Source organism: Cebus imitator, unplaced genomic scaffold, assembly GCF_001604975.1.
Source record: "Cebus imitator isolate Cc_AM_T3 unplaced genomic scaffold, Cebus_imitator-1.0 Scaffold310, whole genome shotgun sequence".
Classification (NCBI taxonomy): domain Eukaryota; kingdom Metazoa; phylum Chordata; class Mammalia; order Primates; family Cebidae; genus Cebus; species Cebus imitator.
In genome coordinates this window covers 543,652-558,391 of record NW_016107625.1, presented here as the reverse complement: position 1 = coordinate 558,391, position 14,740 = coordinate 543,652, and the positions used below count along the sequence as shown (strand labels likewise).

Here is a 14,740-nt window from a genome sequence, read left to right as displayed (position 1 = left end):
ACCTGGGCTCAAGTGACCTTCCTGCCTCAGCTTCCCAAGTAGCTGAGACTACAGGCATGTAACACCACACTCGGCTAATTTTTTTTTTTTTTTTGAGATGGGGTTTTGCTATGTTGCCCAGACTGGTGTCAAACTCCTGGGCTCAAGCAATCCTCTTGCCTCCACCTCCCAAAGTGCTGGGATTACAGGCATGAGACAGCACCTCTGGCCTTCTTCCGTTAGTCTCTAAGTGCCATCAGCAGAGGGCACACATGCACACACTATTGGAAGCATGGCCTCACACATAACATACAGGGTATTCACAAGATGGCACCTGCCTTCAGAAGTGCTTGTAAGCAGGAAGAGCTCAATCCAAGCCTGTGAAATGGATTCATTACAACAGGAAGACATTTAGTCCATCAACTTACAGTGAAGGCAGGACAGCTTGGGGTTGCGTAAAGATAATTACTCCTTTAAAAACTCAGTGTCTTCTCACGGACCATAGGATAAACTCTAAAGTCTAAAACCCTTAACATGATTGATAGAGCGCTTGGTTGTCTGGCTCCAAATCAATTTCTGTTTTGTTTCAAATCTCTTAACCTTTAAGTTACTCTGGCCTTATTTAAATACCTCAAAGGTGCCAAGTTCTCTATTCCTTGTGAGCCTCTCTTAGGTGCCCTTCCTTCTCCACTACACCCTGAGCCCAACTTTATTCCTTCAGTTCTCAGCTTAGACAAGAATTTCCTAAGGAAGGAAGGCTTTCTTTATCCTCTAAATGATATGGTCTTCTTTGTTTTGTGCTCATACTGGTCTCTGTGCTTCTCTGTCAGAAAATCACCTCATTTGTTTAATGTGGTTTTTCTTACTGAACCATTAAGTTCCCTGAGAGCAGGGACTGTACATTTTGTTCACCTCTGTATAAACAAATGTCACACAAATTCTATTTAAGTGGAGCTTTTTCCTTTAAAAGTCAAATAAGAGCTGAATGCAGTGGCTCACACCTGTAATCCTAGCATTTTGGGAGGCCGAGGTGAGTGGATCACCTGAAGTTAGGAGTTGGAGACCAGCCTGGCCAATATGATGAAACCCTGTCTCTACTAAAAATACAAAAAAAAAAAAATTGCTGGGTATGGTGGTGGGTGCCTGTAATCTCAGCTACTCAGGAGGCTGAGGCAGGAGAATCATTTGAACCTGGGAGGTGGAGGTTGCAGTGAGCCAAGTTCGTGCCATGGCACTCCAGCCTGGGTGACAGAGCAAGACTTCATCTCCACTCCCAACCCCAAAAACAAAAAAAAAAGTCAACTAGGAACCAAGAAGATAATTTCCAAATACATGGTCATTAACAATGACTATATCCTTTCAAAACAGAGCCTGGGCAACAAGAGCAAAACTCTGTCTCAAAAAAAAGAAAACCACTAAAAGCAAAATAGTATTATTTCCACACCTCGGGGATGGAGTTTCTGTCTAGACAACTTTTCTATGGAAAGAATTAGAAGATTTCTCCTTCCTTACCACATCTTGGCTCTCAGTGGATTTTATTTGCTTTAAGATTTTAGGATTCCAGCATGCCACCAGCACGATTTCTGTCAGAGAAGTTAAAAATTATATTTTTCATCACCTAGTACCGCATCATCAGTGTAAGTCACACAACAAACTAGCGGAGTCACTTCTTCTGGCATGAAATGTGAAATGTGCCATAGGAACTAGGTAATATCTCCATTCACAAAACCGTCGGGTCCAGCAGTTCTGACCCTGGCCATGAATTGTCTAGTTGGGCTGCTCAGAGTCATGTGTCAGCCTTCTCCCTGATCATGAACTTGGAGGTTGGCCGGCCAAGCAATACTCCAAAGATCTCCAGGCACGCACAGGAAGAAAATTGTGTTTTACGTTCAGTTTCTTTCAACTCATGTTGTAATTCTGGGAGGCCCAGGGGGCCAGCTTTAAATGTTCCAGAGATAAACATGAAGGAATGACATGTATGCACATTATCATGACTGTACTCAATACGACATCAAGACTGGAGCAGAGCACAGACTTCCACGGATGAATTACCATCCCCCTGTAGGAACCAGAAATCAATCCTACGGGGATGGGATATGGGAGAAGAGATCAGTATTAGCACAGAGGAAAGTGCTGGGGAGGCTGATACTGGGTTGCCAGTGGCAAGCCTTAGGATGCTGACTTGTTGAAGGCAACCTTGGTCCTGGTGGGGAAGCCTGACGAACAACAGCCAGTGGGGGAATCAGAAAAGAGGATTGAAATGTCTTTACGTTAGACAATTGTTTATGTGCTAGAAATAAAGTTGGGGGTAATATGGTGAGGTGTTCAATTAAGAGATAGTCAGAGAATCCTGAAAATACCCACTGTTATGGTCTGAATGTCTGTGCCCCCACCAATATTTATTTGTTGAAATTTTATCACCAATGCGATGGCATATATTAAGAAAGTCACTGCACTCTTCCTCTTCTTCCTCCCTTTCCTTTCCTTCCCAAACAATTCATTGCACAAGTCAGTAGGCCAGGCTGAGCAAGACGGTACCTGCTGTGGGGCTGGAGCCCAGGTAGGGTAGGGAGGGTGTTGGTGATGGGGGCTGGCAGTGGCCACCCAGAAAATGATGTCAGAGCCCAAGTTTGGTGAGGAAAACAGGAGACTGGTTATACTGGAGTGTGGTGGGAGGAGGGCTGGTTAAATAACAAACATATTACAGATAATAAAAACTAAGTCTCTTGTTGTCAGGAAGGTGGTTACAAATATAGAAAGGGAGAAAGTATGAATGGCCCTTTTATTAAATTAGAACTAAAAGGTATCAGGGTGAACTCATGGTTTTCAAGAGACATGTGTATCATTTCTTTCCCTCCCTCCCTCCCTTCTGTCCCCTCTCTCTCTCTCTCTCTCGTTTGACAGTCTCACTCTGTTGCCAGGCTGTAGTGCAGTGGCACGATCTTGGCTTACTACAACCACTGCCTCTCAAGTTCAAGCCATTCTCCTGCCTCAGCCTCCCAAGTAGCTGAGACTATAGGCATGCGCCACCACACCCAGCTAATTTTTGTATTTTTAGTAGAGATAGGGTTTCACTATGTTGGCCAGGATGGTCTTGATCTCTTTACCTCGTGATCTGCCCACCTCAGCCTCCCAAAGTGTTGGGATTACAGGTGTGAGCCACTGTGCCCAGCCCAGAGATGTGTATAATTTCTAACTCTGTCCATTGAGAGTGCCTAGGACCAGCCACAATTCAGTAACAATGAGCACATCTAGCACCCAGATCTTTTTTTCTAAATACCATCGTCAGAAACTAGTGCTCTTTGGAGACACAACTGATTTCGGGGTTGGGAAAGTATAAGATGAAACTGGAATATTTTGTGATGCCAGAAATTGAGGAAGCACTCAGAGGATAATGAGGACATCTCCAAAGGTCACATAAGTTAGCCAGAAAGGGATCCTGTGAGCTGTATCTGAACAAGTTGAGGATAAAAATCATAAAAGAAATGGATTATAATCCATTGAATATCATAGGAATCCATGAGATCATACCGACATAAAGTTTGATGAGGAATGGAGTGAAAATTACGTAATACCAAAGTATTGCCCTACAAAATATGAATTAATTACAAAAGAAAAAACTTTACTATGCAGAGTCCTGGCAGATACTCCCTCAATGGAGTGATCATAATCAATATTAAGTGATCAGAGTTGGCACCTGTCACCACAATGGGACGAACTAATACCACATGCTATCTGTTTGGATACAGTGAGAACACAGCATCAATTTGGTCCTAGCAAAGATGCACAACCTGAAAATAATCAAGTGAAAGCATCAGAGACCCACACCGAGGAGCAGTCTACAAAACTGAAGGAGATGGGGCATCATGTTGGCAATTTACTCTCAAATGATTCAAAATAGAAAAACATTTGTACTGTACTTGGGAACTTTTCTTTAGGTTGGAGATTCTTTCAAAATTTAAAAAGTTAATGAGAAAAGTCACGTTGTGTCATTGTAGATTTGATAGAAGCTAAGTGTCAAGATAAGATTAATATCTGGATGGACCAAGTCAAATGTCAACAATTACACTTTAGGGTAATAATTCTTAAATTTTCTCCGGTAAAGCATCAGGTTTTCCCCACCAGTCTATTATGAAGCAATACGAGTTTTCAAATGCCTACTCTCAACATCAGAACTTATCTTAGAAAGAACCAGTAGCAAATGATTCCTGGACTAGCTTAGACCACATTTTGAGCAGCATTTTCTATAGTTGAAGATGTGTGGATCCCTGATTGCCATCAAATCCACATGGGAAATAAAAACTATTGGTCATATTATTATCCATACGGTAGCAACAATAATTACTACTTGAATTAACATCAACCATCTACACCTACACAAAGTGTTTGCAAAAGGGACCACTCAGGCAATATGAAGGAATTAAGGACCTGCCTTTGCAGACGGTAATTCAACTTGTCCAAATGGGTCATATGACGAGAATAGATGAGCCCACCCCTGATTCCAAAGTAGTTGTTGCTTTGTGGTGACTTTGGAAGAAAAACCCAGTCACACAGAAGATGAACAAAAATATTTTGCATGTGTCAGTCTGCAATGCCAAGCCATGACTATCATTGCTGGGAAGGGAACCAGCATTCAGAGGGGTGAGTTAGTACAGGACATCTCCCAAATCAGATGGCTTCGATTTAACTGCAGACACTGAGGATCAAGCTAACTGATTCCAACATAGTTCACACATGGGTCCACGCTGGTTGTCTGCCACAATCAGCCTCTCTCTCAGACAAGAGGCAGGCTTTCAAATAAAAGAGGACAAATTCTCTGTAATAAACCAAGGCCAAAGCAGAACAACAACAACAAAAAAGAGCTATGGCATCCTCTGAAAAGTGGCAAACTCCATCCAAGCTCCGCGTTCTTCTAGAGGACACTCACACTTTTGTTGCACGTCCCTGTAAGTTGGAATTCTCGTGCCAGTGTCCCCCCAGCACTTATTTCAGACACACACAGAGGAGGCTCCACATGGAAACCCATGAGCTAAAATCAACAACGACAGACAGCTGACTCTGGTGTGAGGCACCTCACTTACCTGGGGCAGTTTTGTAGCATGTTCTGGAGGGCAGCGATGGGGCGTTCTTTGTCCTGGGGCTCTGTGCACTCTGCAAGACTTGTCTCTGCCTCTTCAGCTCCTCTTCCCTTTCCTGAGCTGCTCGGATCTCTTCTTCGATCATGGACAAAGTCCGCTGTTTCCTGGACCTCAGTTTGAAGGGCCCAACCATCACGTCGGATTCTTGAGTGGCCAGGAGGGAGGCTGTACTTCTCAGCTCAGCAGCCTCCGAGTACTTGCTGAAATAGCTTCCTTCGGGCCTGGTCTCCTCCATGTTAATCGGGCCACTAGGCTGCACAGCTGGCAGTGGCTGGGGGGGCCCCCTTTCCCTGAGCACCCTGTCTTCAGCAGGCAGAATCTTTGGCAAGACATCCCTTTTCTCTTGAACAGGAGAAGACACCTGAGGTGGCTCAAACATGCTCTGAGGCTTCTCTGAGCTGAAATCCCCGGCTTCAGCTTCCTCTACAGTCGCTTCAGGTCCCTGTGGCTCTGCTCCATCCCTGCTGGTTTTGGACGCAGCTTTATCCACCTGCTCAGCTATGGCTTGTTGAATGGCATTCTGTACCAGGAGGCCAGCCTGATACTCCAAGGGATCATCAACCGACGGAGAGTCCCTCAGCGTGGAGGAAGGGGAATAGAAACCATGATCACTAAATGACTTGGAGGCGCCTTCTCCTCGGCTCTCTGAGGGGTTGTCAGTTTGTGGCGTCTGAGGCAGAGAAAAATCGGCCAGTGAATTTTCCTGGAGGGCATTGGTTGTCTCATTTGAGGCCCCGCTGTCACTGATGTTGTCCATGCTGAAATCATTGGATAGAGTCTCCAGGACGGTGGTATCCTGAGACCTCACTGACAGCTCATCCAGACCAGAGTCAAGCTCCTCTTGGGTCAAGGAGACATTGACGGATTTTGAGAACTGATCCAAAATCCCATGGTCATCATCCTTGACCACGGTGAGGACGGCCCGGGCACTCGTAAATTCTCCATCCTCTGCCCACAGTTTAGATAAGGGCCCACGTTTAGAAGGCTCGCTGTAGGGCCCTTCCTTCCCCTGAGGGGCTGTGCTGCCCTGGCTTGCTGCTGCTGATGAGGTCTCCAGGGTACCAGGCGATTTCTGCCCCTTGGCGGCTGAGGCACCACTGTCTTCTGGAGGTCCCCCAACAGAAGGTGGTCTCGAGTTAATCAGTGGCTTATCTGAGTTGATTGATCCCAGAGGCCTGTAGAAAGGCTTGATGGAGAACAGCCTGGGTGTACTCTGGCCCTTGGCCACAGCTTGCCTGGAATTCTCCATCAGCTGGAATTGTTTGCGAGCAGCAGAGAAATCTATCTGCTCTGTGACAATGTCCTCCTTTGCTTTGTCAATCATGCTTGTACGTTCATGAGAAGAGTCAGGGGCTGTGCAGAGCTGCGATGGGGGCTGCTGCTGCTGCTGTAACTGCTGCTGCAGCAGCAGCTGTTCCTGCTGCGCCCTTCTCTCCTTGCGCTCCTTGTACTTTTTGTGCGACTCCAGATGTTCCTCGTCCAGCTGCTCCTCGATGGTTTTTTCCTGCGGGGGATTCCACCATTTTGCTGCAATGCCAGGATTCTTCTTCACAGCCTGGCTGCGAATGAGCTCCCTCCTCTCCTTCTCCAGCTCCAGCATCTCTTCAGAAGGCCTCACTTTTCTGATGCAGTATTGCTCCTTCTCACGCTCATCATCCTCAAAGAGCTTGGAGGGCTTCTTGTCCTCATGGAAGGCACGCAGCTCAAACTTGGCCTCCTTCTTCAGCGTGGTGAGCGTGAACTCTCCATCTCGGGAAGAACACCGGGAGCTAGTTGAGGAGCTGGGGCTGACAGGCGCCTGCAGGCCATCCCCCAGCGCATCTCTAGGCTGGCCCGGGGAATGGCCGTTTGCTCCTTCTGCCTCTGCCATGGGGTCCGGGCTGCTATTACTGAGCTCGATGTGAGGAAGTGCCTGCCGGCTAGCTGTTCTCTCAATAGGTTCTGGCTGGGTGGTCTCGTGCACTGGGGGGCTTAGGCTGCCCACCAGGACCACTGCACCAGGCTCTGGGGAAGATGTTCCATTATACGTTCCGTCCACAGCAGAATCACAGCAGTTGGCCTCCAGCACCTCATCTAGATAGCGGATCTCTCTGGCGACGTCATTATCCAGGGATTCATGGTGATCAGTGAGGAGGCCATTATGGGGGGGTGAATAGAAAGGGGAGGGGTGGTCCATGGGATGTGGAGTAGAGGTGATTCCAGGAACACTTTTACATTCTGCAACAGACACCTCAATTTCCATGTTTTTGTGATCTGGGGAAAGAGAACTGGTAGCAGGCTCCGGGAGGTTGGCACTATAGTTGTCCCCCTCACTTTTTAGCCGGATATCATCCTCGGAAAGCTGGGGAGGCTTCTGGAATAAAAAAAAGAAAACAAAAGTCAGGGTTAAATACTGCATCTCTTACGAACACGAATGCTGACAAACTGACTCATAACAGGAAGGAAAACAGAAACCACAGTGACAAATTCTTTTGAATAGAAATTTCCTAATAATCCCTTAAATGTTCATTTTCTTATAGTAACGGGTACCCAACCCTCTCTAATTTACAGATTCCGTTTTGTTTACATGCTAGCACCATTTTTAAATTTTATCTACTAAGGCGGAAGAGATGACATCATCATCATTGTACCAGAGTCTTCCCAAGTATGTTGTCGCAAATGATTGCAGGCTATGTAATAGGACTATTAATAGGATTACAAAAAGAAAGTCCTTTTGTATGAACAGACCTTTAAAACATATGACTCTCGGCCAGATATAATGCAGTTATTCTGGAGACAAGCAACTTTTTGGAAAATCTTTCCAGAATGAAATACTAGAAAATAGTAGATCCCTTTAATGGCAGCACACAGGCTACAGTGCCCCACTGCCGTGGCTGTAATTGACCACGTGCCTTGTAAACACTATCACCAAAGCCACTGACTGCACAGCTCTGTTTTCTGGGATTGCATCAAAGTAATACTCCTTAGTTATGGAGTCAGCATTGCTTTGAAAAACTAATGGCCAATGGTACTTCTCCTACAGTGTATTAACTACTTTATATGTGATATCTTCAGTTTGTGATTCAATAAGAAAACCCATCTTCTTAATGTTTTAAAATCCATCACATCTTTAAGGAAGGAGGTTTTCTTTTTTTTTTTTTTTTTTTTTAGGGTCTTGCTCTGTGGCCCAGGCTGGAGTGCAATGGTGCCATCTTGGCTCACTGCAACCTCTGCTTCCCAGGACTACCAATGTGTGCCATCATCGCTGGCTGATATATATACATATTTGGTAGAGACAGGGTTTCTCCATGTCACCCAGGCTGGTCTTGAACTCCTGTACTCAAGCAGTCTGCCCGCCTCAGCCTCCTAAAATGCTAGGATTACACACATGAGCCACCACACCCAGCCAATCCATCCTATTTTTCTACTAGTTATCTAGCCTATGTAATTTTGTTACTTGACATTAGAAACATTAATGTTCAAATTATAAGATGATTTTCTTTTTCATCTCGAAGGACTCCGGCTTATCTCAAAGAATTCCAGTAAAGTATAAACTTGAGTTACCCTCAAGGACTTTACTAGCACCTAGGTCGGCTGTGTTTCCTCATCTCAAGTTTATCATGTGCCTGGTATTATTGACATGGGACAATGCAAAATTGCAAGAAGATGTAAGTTTCATTTATCCAAGGTTTCAACCATTTTAAATGCTTAGAATATTAAAACACCACCTTAGGATGATTCTTAGGAAATCTATTTCAAAATTCTTCCCAAAAAAGTGGATAATTATGGATTTGTTCTTGAGACCTAAGAAAACACGGGAGTTCATCATAAGTGCTCTACCTTGCTGCCAGAATGTTGAAAAACTTTCCCCTCTATCCATGACCTGGGGGGTTTCCTTCATTCTTCATTTTCCACATTCCCTTTCAGACTTAAATTATTCAAACAATGTATATGCCTTCTTCATTAACAGGCACAAATAATGAATATTCCTCTTTTGTCAACATCTTCTGTTCTCTGATTTTCTTCCAATTCTGATCTGGTCTTTGTTAAAGAGTGATACTTAACACAATTAATATTTATAATTGCTATTGTCTTTATTTTTATTTTTGACCATCATTAAATAGTAGTTTTTGCTGACACTGTCTTTTTTTTTTTTTTTTTTTAAGAGACAGGATCTTGCTCTGTTGCCTAGGCTGGAGTACAGTGATGTGATCATAGCTCACTGCAGCCTTGAACTCCTAAGCTCATGGGATCCTTCTGCCTCAGTCTCCCTTAGGACTACAGGTGGATGCCACCATGCCTGGCTAATTTTTAAACTTTTTGGTAGAGATAGAGTCTTGCTATGTTGCCCAGGCTGGTCTCAAACTCCTGGACTCAAGGTGCTGGGATTACAGGTGTGAGCCATCCTGCATGGCCAGCCATTTTAAAACTATTAACTAAACGTTTTTTTGAATAAGGCATTGTCAGTAACTTCTACTCACATTATCATTAAGAATTACAGAAAATTTGAATGTTGAAATTTACTGGCTGCCACTCAATTTCAAGTAAACGTAGGCCAAAATTAGCCCACTTCATGGAAAGTTATTGTTGGATTAAGAAGAGAAACAAAGAGAGACTCGCAGCAATGCTAAGATGAGTCAGATAACCTATGGCACCCTTACCCCCTGTCTTCTTTTGGCCAATGATTCACTGCTAATATTCTGTATGAGAATAGCAGAGCTTTCCTTCTATCCTTTCTGGCTTGGTGGGGGGCGAGCGGGGACAGTAGCAAGCTGGTAGGACGGAAATATGGTTAGAAAACATTGCTCTACTGAAACACAAGATGCTTTAGAATACTCAAGGAGAGGAAGGAGGGCAACGTAATATAAAGGAAACTAAAAGGCAAATAATTAGTTCTATAGTTTAATTAATTAATCCACTCATTAAACATGGGGGGGGGGCTTATTCTGCAGGGTTATAATGAAATTAGCAGCAACAATAAGCTCCAGTAGACAATACTCTTAAAAAAAATAAATAAATAATCGAGTTTCCTGTACTTCCAAGAAAGCCCTAAGTCTATTTTGGAGTTTTCTTAGTCTGAATCAGGCAAGTGAAGAACGTGCCTCTCTTTGTCTCTTGTTGCTAATCACAGAGGTAGGAATGATGATGGGGCCTGTCGCCAAAGCATTTCCCAAGAACACTTTTTGGCTTCTCACGTCAGCATTGTCCCTTTCTCTTGAATATTTCACACTTCAAGTGTTCGATGATGAATGAGCAGATGCCTTTCCGTGTTTTCTTTTTAGAACTCAATAACTATATCAGCTCTTTCCAAGGCAGACTTTTTGAACTAGAAATAGTTGTTTTGGTGCTGAATTTTTTAATTCTAAGAAGACAATTTGACAGTATGCTTTTGCGATTGTCTGAAAAAAAAAATTACAAAACTGCCATAATCTTTGAATCAGAAATTATGTTACAAGTAGTTACGTCTTCTATGATCAGTCAAACTGAGATTTTTTAAAATGCTAGTTACTTGGCAGGGAGCAGTAGCTCACGCCTGTAATCTCAGCACTTTGGGAGGCCACGGTGGGCAGATCACTTGAAGTCAGGAGTTTGAGACCGACCTGGCCAACATGGTGGTGTACACCTGTAATCCCAGCTACTCGGCCTGAGACTCGCTTGGACCCAGAGAGTGGAGGTTGCAGTGAGCCAAGATTGCGCCACTACATTCCAGCCTAGGTGAGGAAGTGAGACTCTGTGTCAAAAAAAAAAAAAGGGCAGGCATGGTGGCTCACACCTATAATCCCAGCACTTTGGGAGGCTGAGGCAGGCAGATCACCCAAGGTCAGGAGTTCAAGACCAGCCTGGCCAATATGGTGAAACCCCATCTCTACTAAAAATAAAAAAATTAGGCAGGCAAGGTGGCAAATGCCTGTAATCCCAGCTATTTGGGAGGCCAAGGCAGGAGAATTGCTTGAACCTGGAAGGAGGAGGTTGCAGTGAGCAGAGATCACACCATTGCTCTCTAGCCTGGTCAACAAGAATGAAGCTCCATCTCAAAAAAAAANAAAAAAAAACAAAAAAAAAAAAACGGCTAGTTACTTGTTATATGTCAAAATTTGGGGGTTCCAGTGTAATTTGAGATGATTCCTTTCCAATACATTTTTTAAACCTCTAGACACTGGAGGGTGTAAGCAGGAAAGAGGCCCTCCTTCTTATGAGCTACATGGCGTCCAGTCCCCCATTTTCCATAAATTCAGAAAATTCTTCCTGACGCTCAATTCCATTTACTCAGAGAGCAGCAAGTTTAACCTCTAATTGTCATAAAAGTATTCAAAGAGATAAACAACTCTGCATTACTGATTCACAATCATGCACCAGAGGTCCTGCAGTTTTGTAAAGTTAGACAACAATGATAACAAAAAAGCAAATTCCTGAGTTCTGTCAGCAGCAAGAATTTGCTTTCATGCATGGCCTGATGTAATCAAAGCCATCGGTAACCACACCAGGTAAATGGAAATGGGCTGGAAATCCAGCGTATCCTGATTGGGCAGGAGTCTGGGTTTGGTATCCTCAAATGCTGTCTTGTTTAAACAACACATGCTTATTGCTCTCTTTGAAGATAAGAAGGTCCAGAACTTTCTCCATGCTTCAGATTAGGTGAATGTGATTCCGGATTCAGATAAGATGCACATTCATGAAATCAACAGGAAAGCCCTTTTTGAAATGAACTATGTCCCAGTGCAAAAAACAGGAGGATAGGAAAGAATCATTAAACGGGGTTTTCTAAGGTCAGAGAAAAACTAGGGTGCAAAGGGGCGGTGGGAACTCTTTAGATCAACCCAGCTCACCCTACAGGTGGAGCCCTAACACCAGGACACAGAAACCTGCCCTTCCCACTGAATTCCTAGAATAGTTAACAGCTAGTAAGGATGTCTATCATTTACTTTCAAATACTTGGTCAGGGACAATATGATACAGCTGTGTGCTTCTGAAATTAGCGTAAATTACATTCCACGGTCTGACAACCATCCTCACTGGGAATATACACTCAAAGAATGGTCATCTAGGATCTAATGAGAGAGCCCACGCTCCGCAGGTGCCTTCCTCCAGTGCTTAGCTCCCTTTAACTCCCAAGGAGCCCCGAAGCTTTGCTAATTGGCATAATTAAGGTGAGAAATAGGTTTTCATTAGTCAAATTAGTGGCTTGTCAATTAGCATAATGAATGTTAGAAATCCATGCAATTGGTGGTGGTCAAATTTGTGGATTAGAGATCTTCCTCACCCTTTCACAAAGAGGCTATGTCAATAGTGTGAACCCTTTGGTTTATACACCCTTTGGGATGGTGTTGGAGGTTTGAGAACTAAACAATCTCGTTTCTAGCCTTTGGTTCATGGGACTTTGGTTAACACCCACTAAATGGTAACAGAATCCTGTTTTCATAAAATTGCCACATCTGTCTTTATGCAAACTGGGGTTGGAGCATCTAGAAACTTAGAGAGCTGAGATTTCTTCAAACCATTTTTTTTACAAATGTTTATTTAACAAATATCTGTATGAGTGCCAGAATTTGGTTCAAGAGACTTGTGTTTAATATAACCTGGTAGTCAGGCTGCAACTAAAGCCACCTTTATTTTCCAAAAAATGTTTAATAGTTTTGCAAAGCAAATTAGTGTGGCTCAATTAACAACCCAGGGGCCTGTGTCTCTACCTAAATAATGCAGAAAATGTGGTAATTCAGAGTTTGGCGTCCAAAGACCAGAATCTGGGGTCACTTATTGATTCTACCTATGAAAGTGCTGCCAGACCTTTTGTACTGCAATCATGGAATTCTGCTGAGAATAGAACTCCTTCGTAAGCAGGACTAATAATATCTCCCAAATCTGTCTTGAGAACTAAGTTAGAAAATGTACTTAAAAGTACTATGCAAACTTTAATAAAACAGTTAATTCGAATGTTTACTATTATTAAGCCATTTTACGCTGAGGTTTAAATGACCGGTATTATATCCTTTCTGGCAGCAGACTGATTTTCTTTTGGGAAAAGAACAGGAGATTTTTAGAAGAAAAGAAATCAACAAGAAAAGATTAAAGAAAAAAGGCTCAGGAAAGACTCAAAGTCAGAGCCTTCGGCGGCTCTAATCTCCCTAATCTTTCCCCAACCCCAGATCCTTACATATGAATTTTAGTTGAAGCTAAACACAACTAGCTGCAACAGAGAGAGTAATTTCATAAAATGTCCTTAAAAGTTAAGCCCTAAAATGCAGTAAGTAGAATGAGCAGCCAAGAACCACCCCGACCTGGGGCTCCAGTCACATGGAAAGCAGAGGAGGGATCACACATTGGATAAAACAGAACCTGGTCCGAGATATCTCCTCTACTCAACTAGCCAAGTGAATGTATGAGTGAATGAGACAGCCCTGACAAGCCTGTCCTGTGGGCATGCTGTAAGTGTGGTAACCCCATTTTGGGGCTAACACATGTCTAATAGCTTATCATTTCACAGTACGTACATGACGTCGGTCACCTGATGCCAAAAACATGGCCCTCTGTTAAGTGGGAAAGGCAAGAATTTTCAGTCTTAAAACTTCAGACTAAGAGGTATAGAGAAATAGTGGGGTGTTTCCCAAGATCACCTGGCTAGTAAGTGCCCTAGCCAGGAACTGAAGGTGGGTTCTTCTCATTCTATCCTGATATGTTAAAATGGATTCTCAATAATAGGAGGCTTTTAAAATGACATGGGAAATGGTGAGAAGAGAGGATGGATCAAAAGAGAGTTAGCTTGGCTTTTTGGTTGATCTTTTGCTTGTTTGAATGTCTACAGATTAGGTGAGACTGACAATTTAGCTTTAAAAGTCCATAATCCCTTCTCCTTCTTTATTCCGTCTCGGTCAGGAACAGATGAACTCCCTGGAGAGTTAACTCTCTGGAGTCACATCTGTTGCTCTGCGTGTCAGAGTAGAAATGTGACTTCTTGCACAGTCTGGGGGTTTCATCCTCTGGGCTGGTCTCTGAAGGAGATCTGTTTCCTCTGGCCACTTGCCAGAGGTAAGATCCCGTGTCCACGTCATTGCGATGGACACTGTGGGAAAAGGCTGCAGCTCCTCACCAACACCACAAGTGAGATTCTAGAAGCCTGTTTACATTTGCACAGAAAACACAACAGCAGGGCCCTGATCCCTGCCCCACTGGGCAGAGACAGTCATGTGTTCTTTCTGCCCAGGGCACCTGGGCCTGCAGCTAGGCATGTCATGAACAGAAATAACTTTAAGGAAGTGCATTTTCCTTAGCAGGTCTGCCTGAGCCCATGCGGACAGCAGGAAGATGTCCTTCACCACAAGGACAATGCTTGTGTTCACAAGGTCCCCTCTGCCCCACCATCCTCAGGCTGTCCAAGCTCGACAGTGTCCCTCACCCGCCTTGACCTCCCAGGCACCTAGCCTAATTGCAAAGTGTGACCCAAATTACTCAAACATCAGGCTGCACAACCAGGTTTCTCCGCTCTGAATAACCCAGATTACTTCCCACTAAAGCCATGACATTTAAATTAGAAATGCTTTTCTCTAGATAATAGGTGACCCGATCCTTTAATCCAGTTATTTTTAAGTTCCACCAAAAATACAAACTCACTCTTGGCCTAGGAACAGAGAGGCATGGCTATAAAACAA

General features: G+C 43.8%; 1 protein-coding gene across 12 annotated transcripts in view; it reads right to left on the bottom strand.

Moving 5' to 3' along the window:
- Positions 1–14,740, bottom strand: part of PALM2AKAP2 (PALM2 and AKAP2 fusion) — a 510,283-nt gene that overhangs the window by 29,942 nt on the left and 465,601 nt on the right. For all 12 annotated transcript variants that reach the window (XM_017503361.2, XM_017503359.2, XM_037729537.1 and 9 more), the window contains one exon: positions 5,061–7,470. In XM_017503361.2, the coding sequence (XP_017358850.1) occupies positions 5,061–7,470 (2,410 nt within the window). The remainder of the gene's footprint in view (positions 1–5,060; positions 7,471–14,740) is intronic.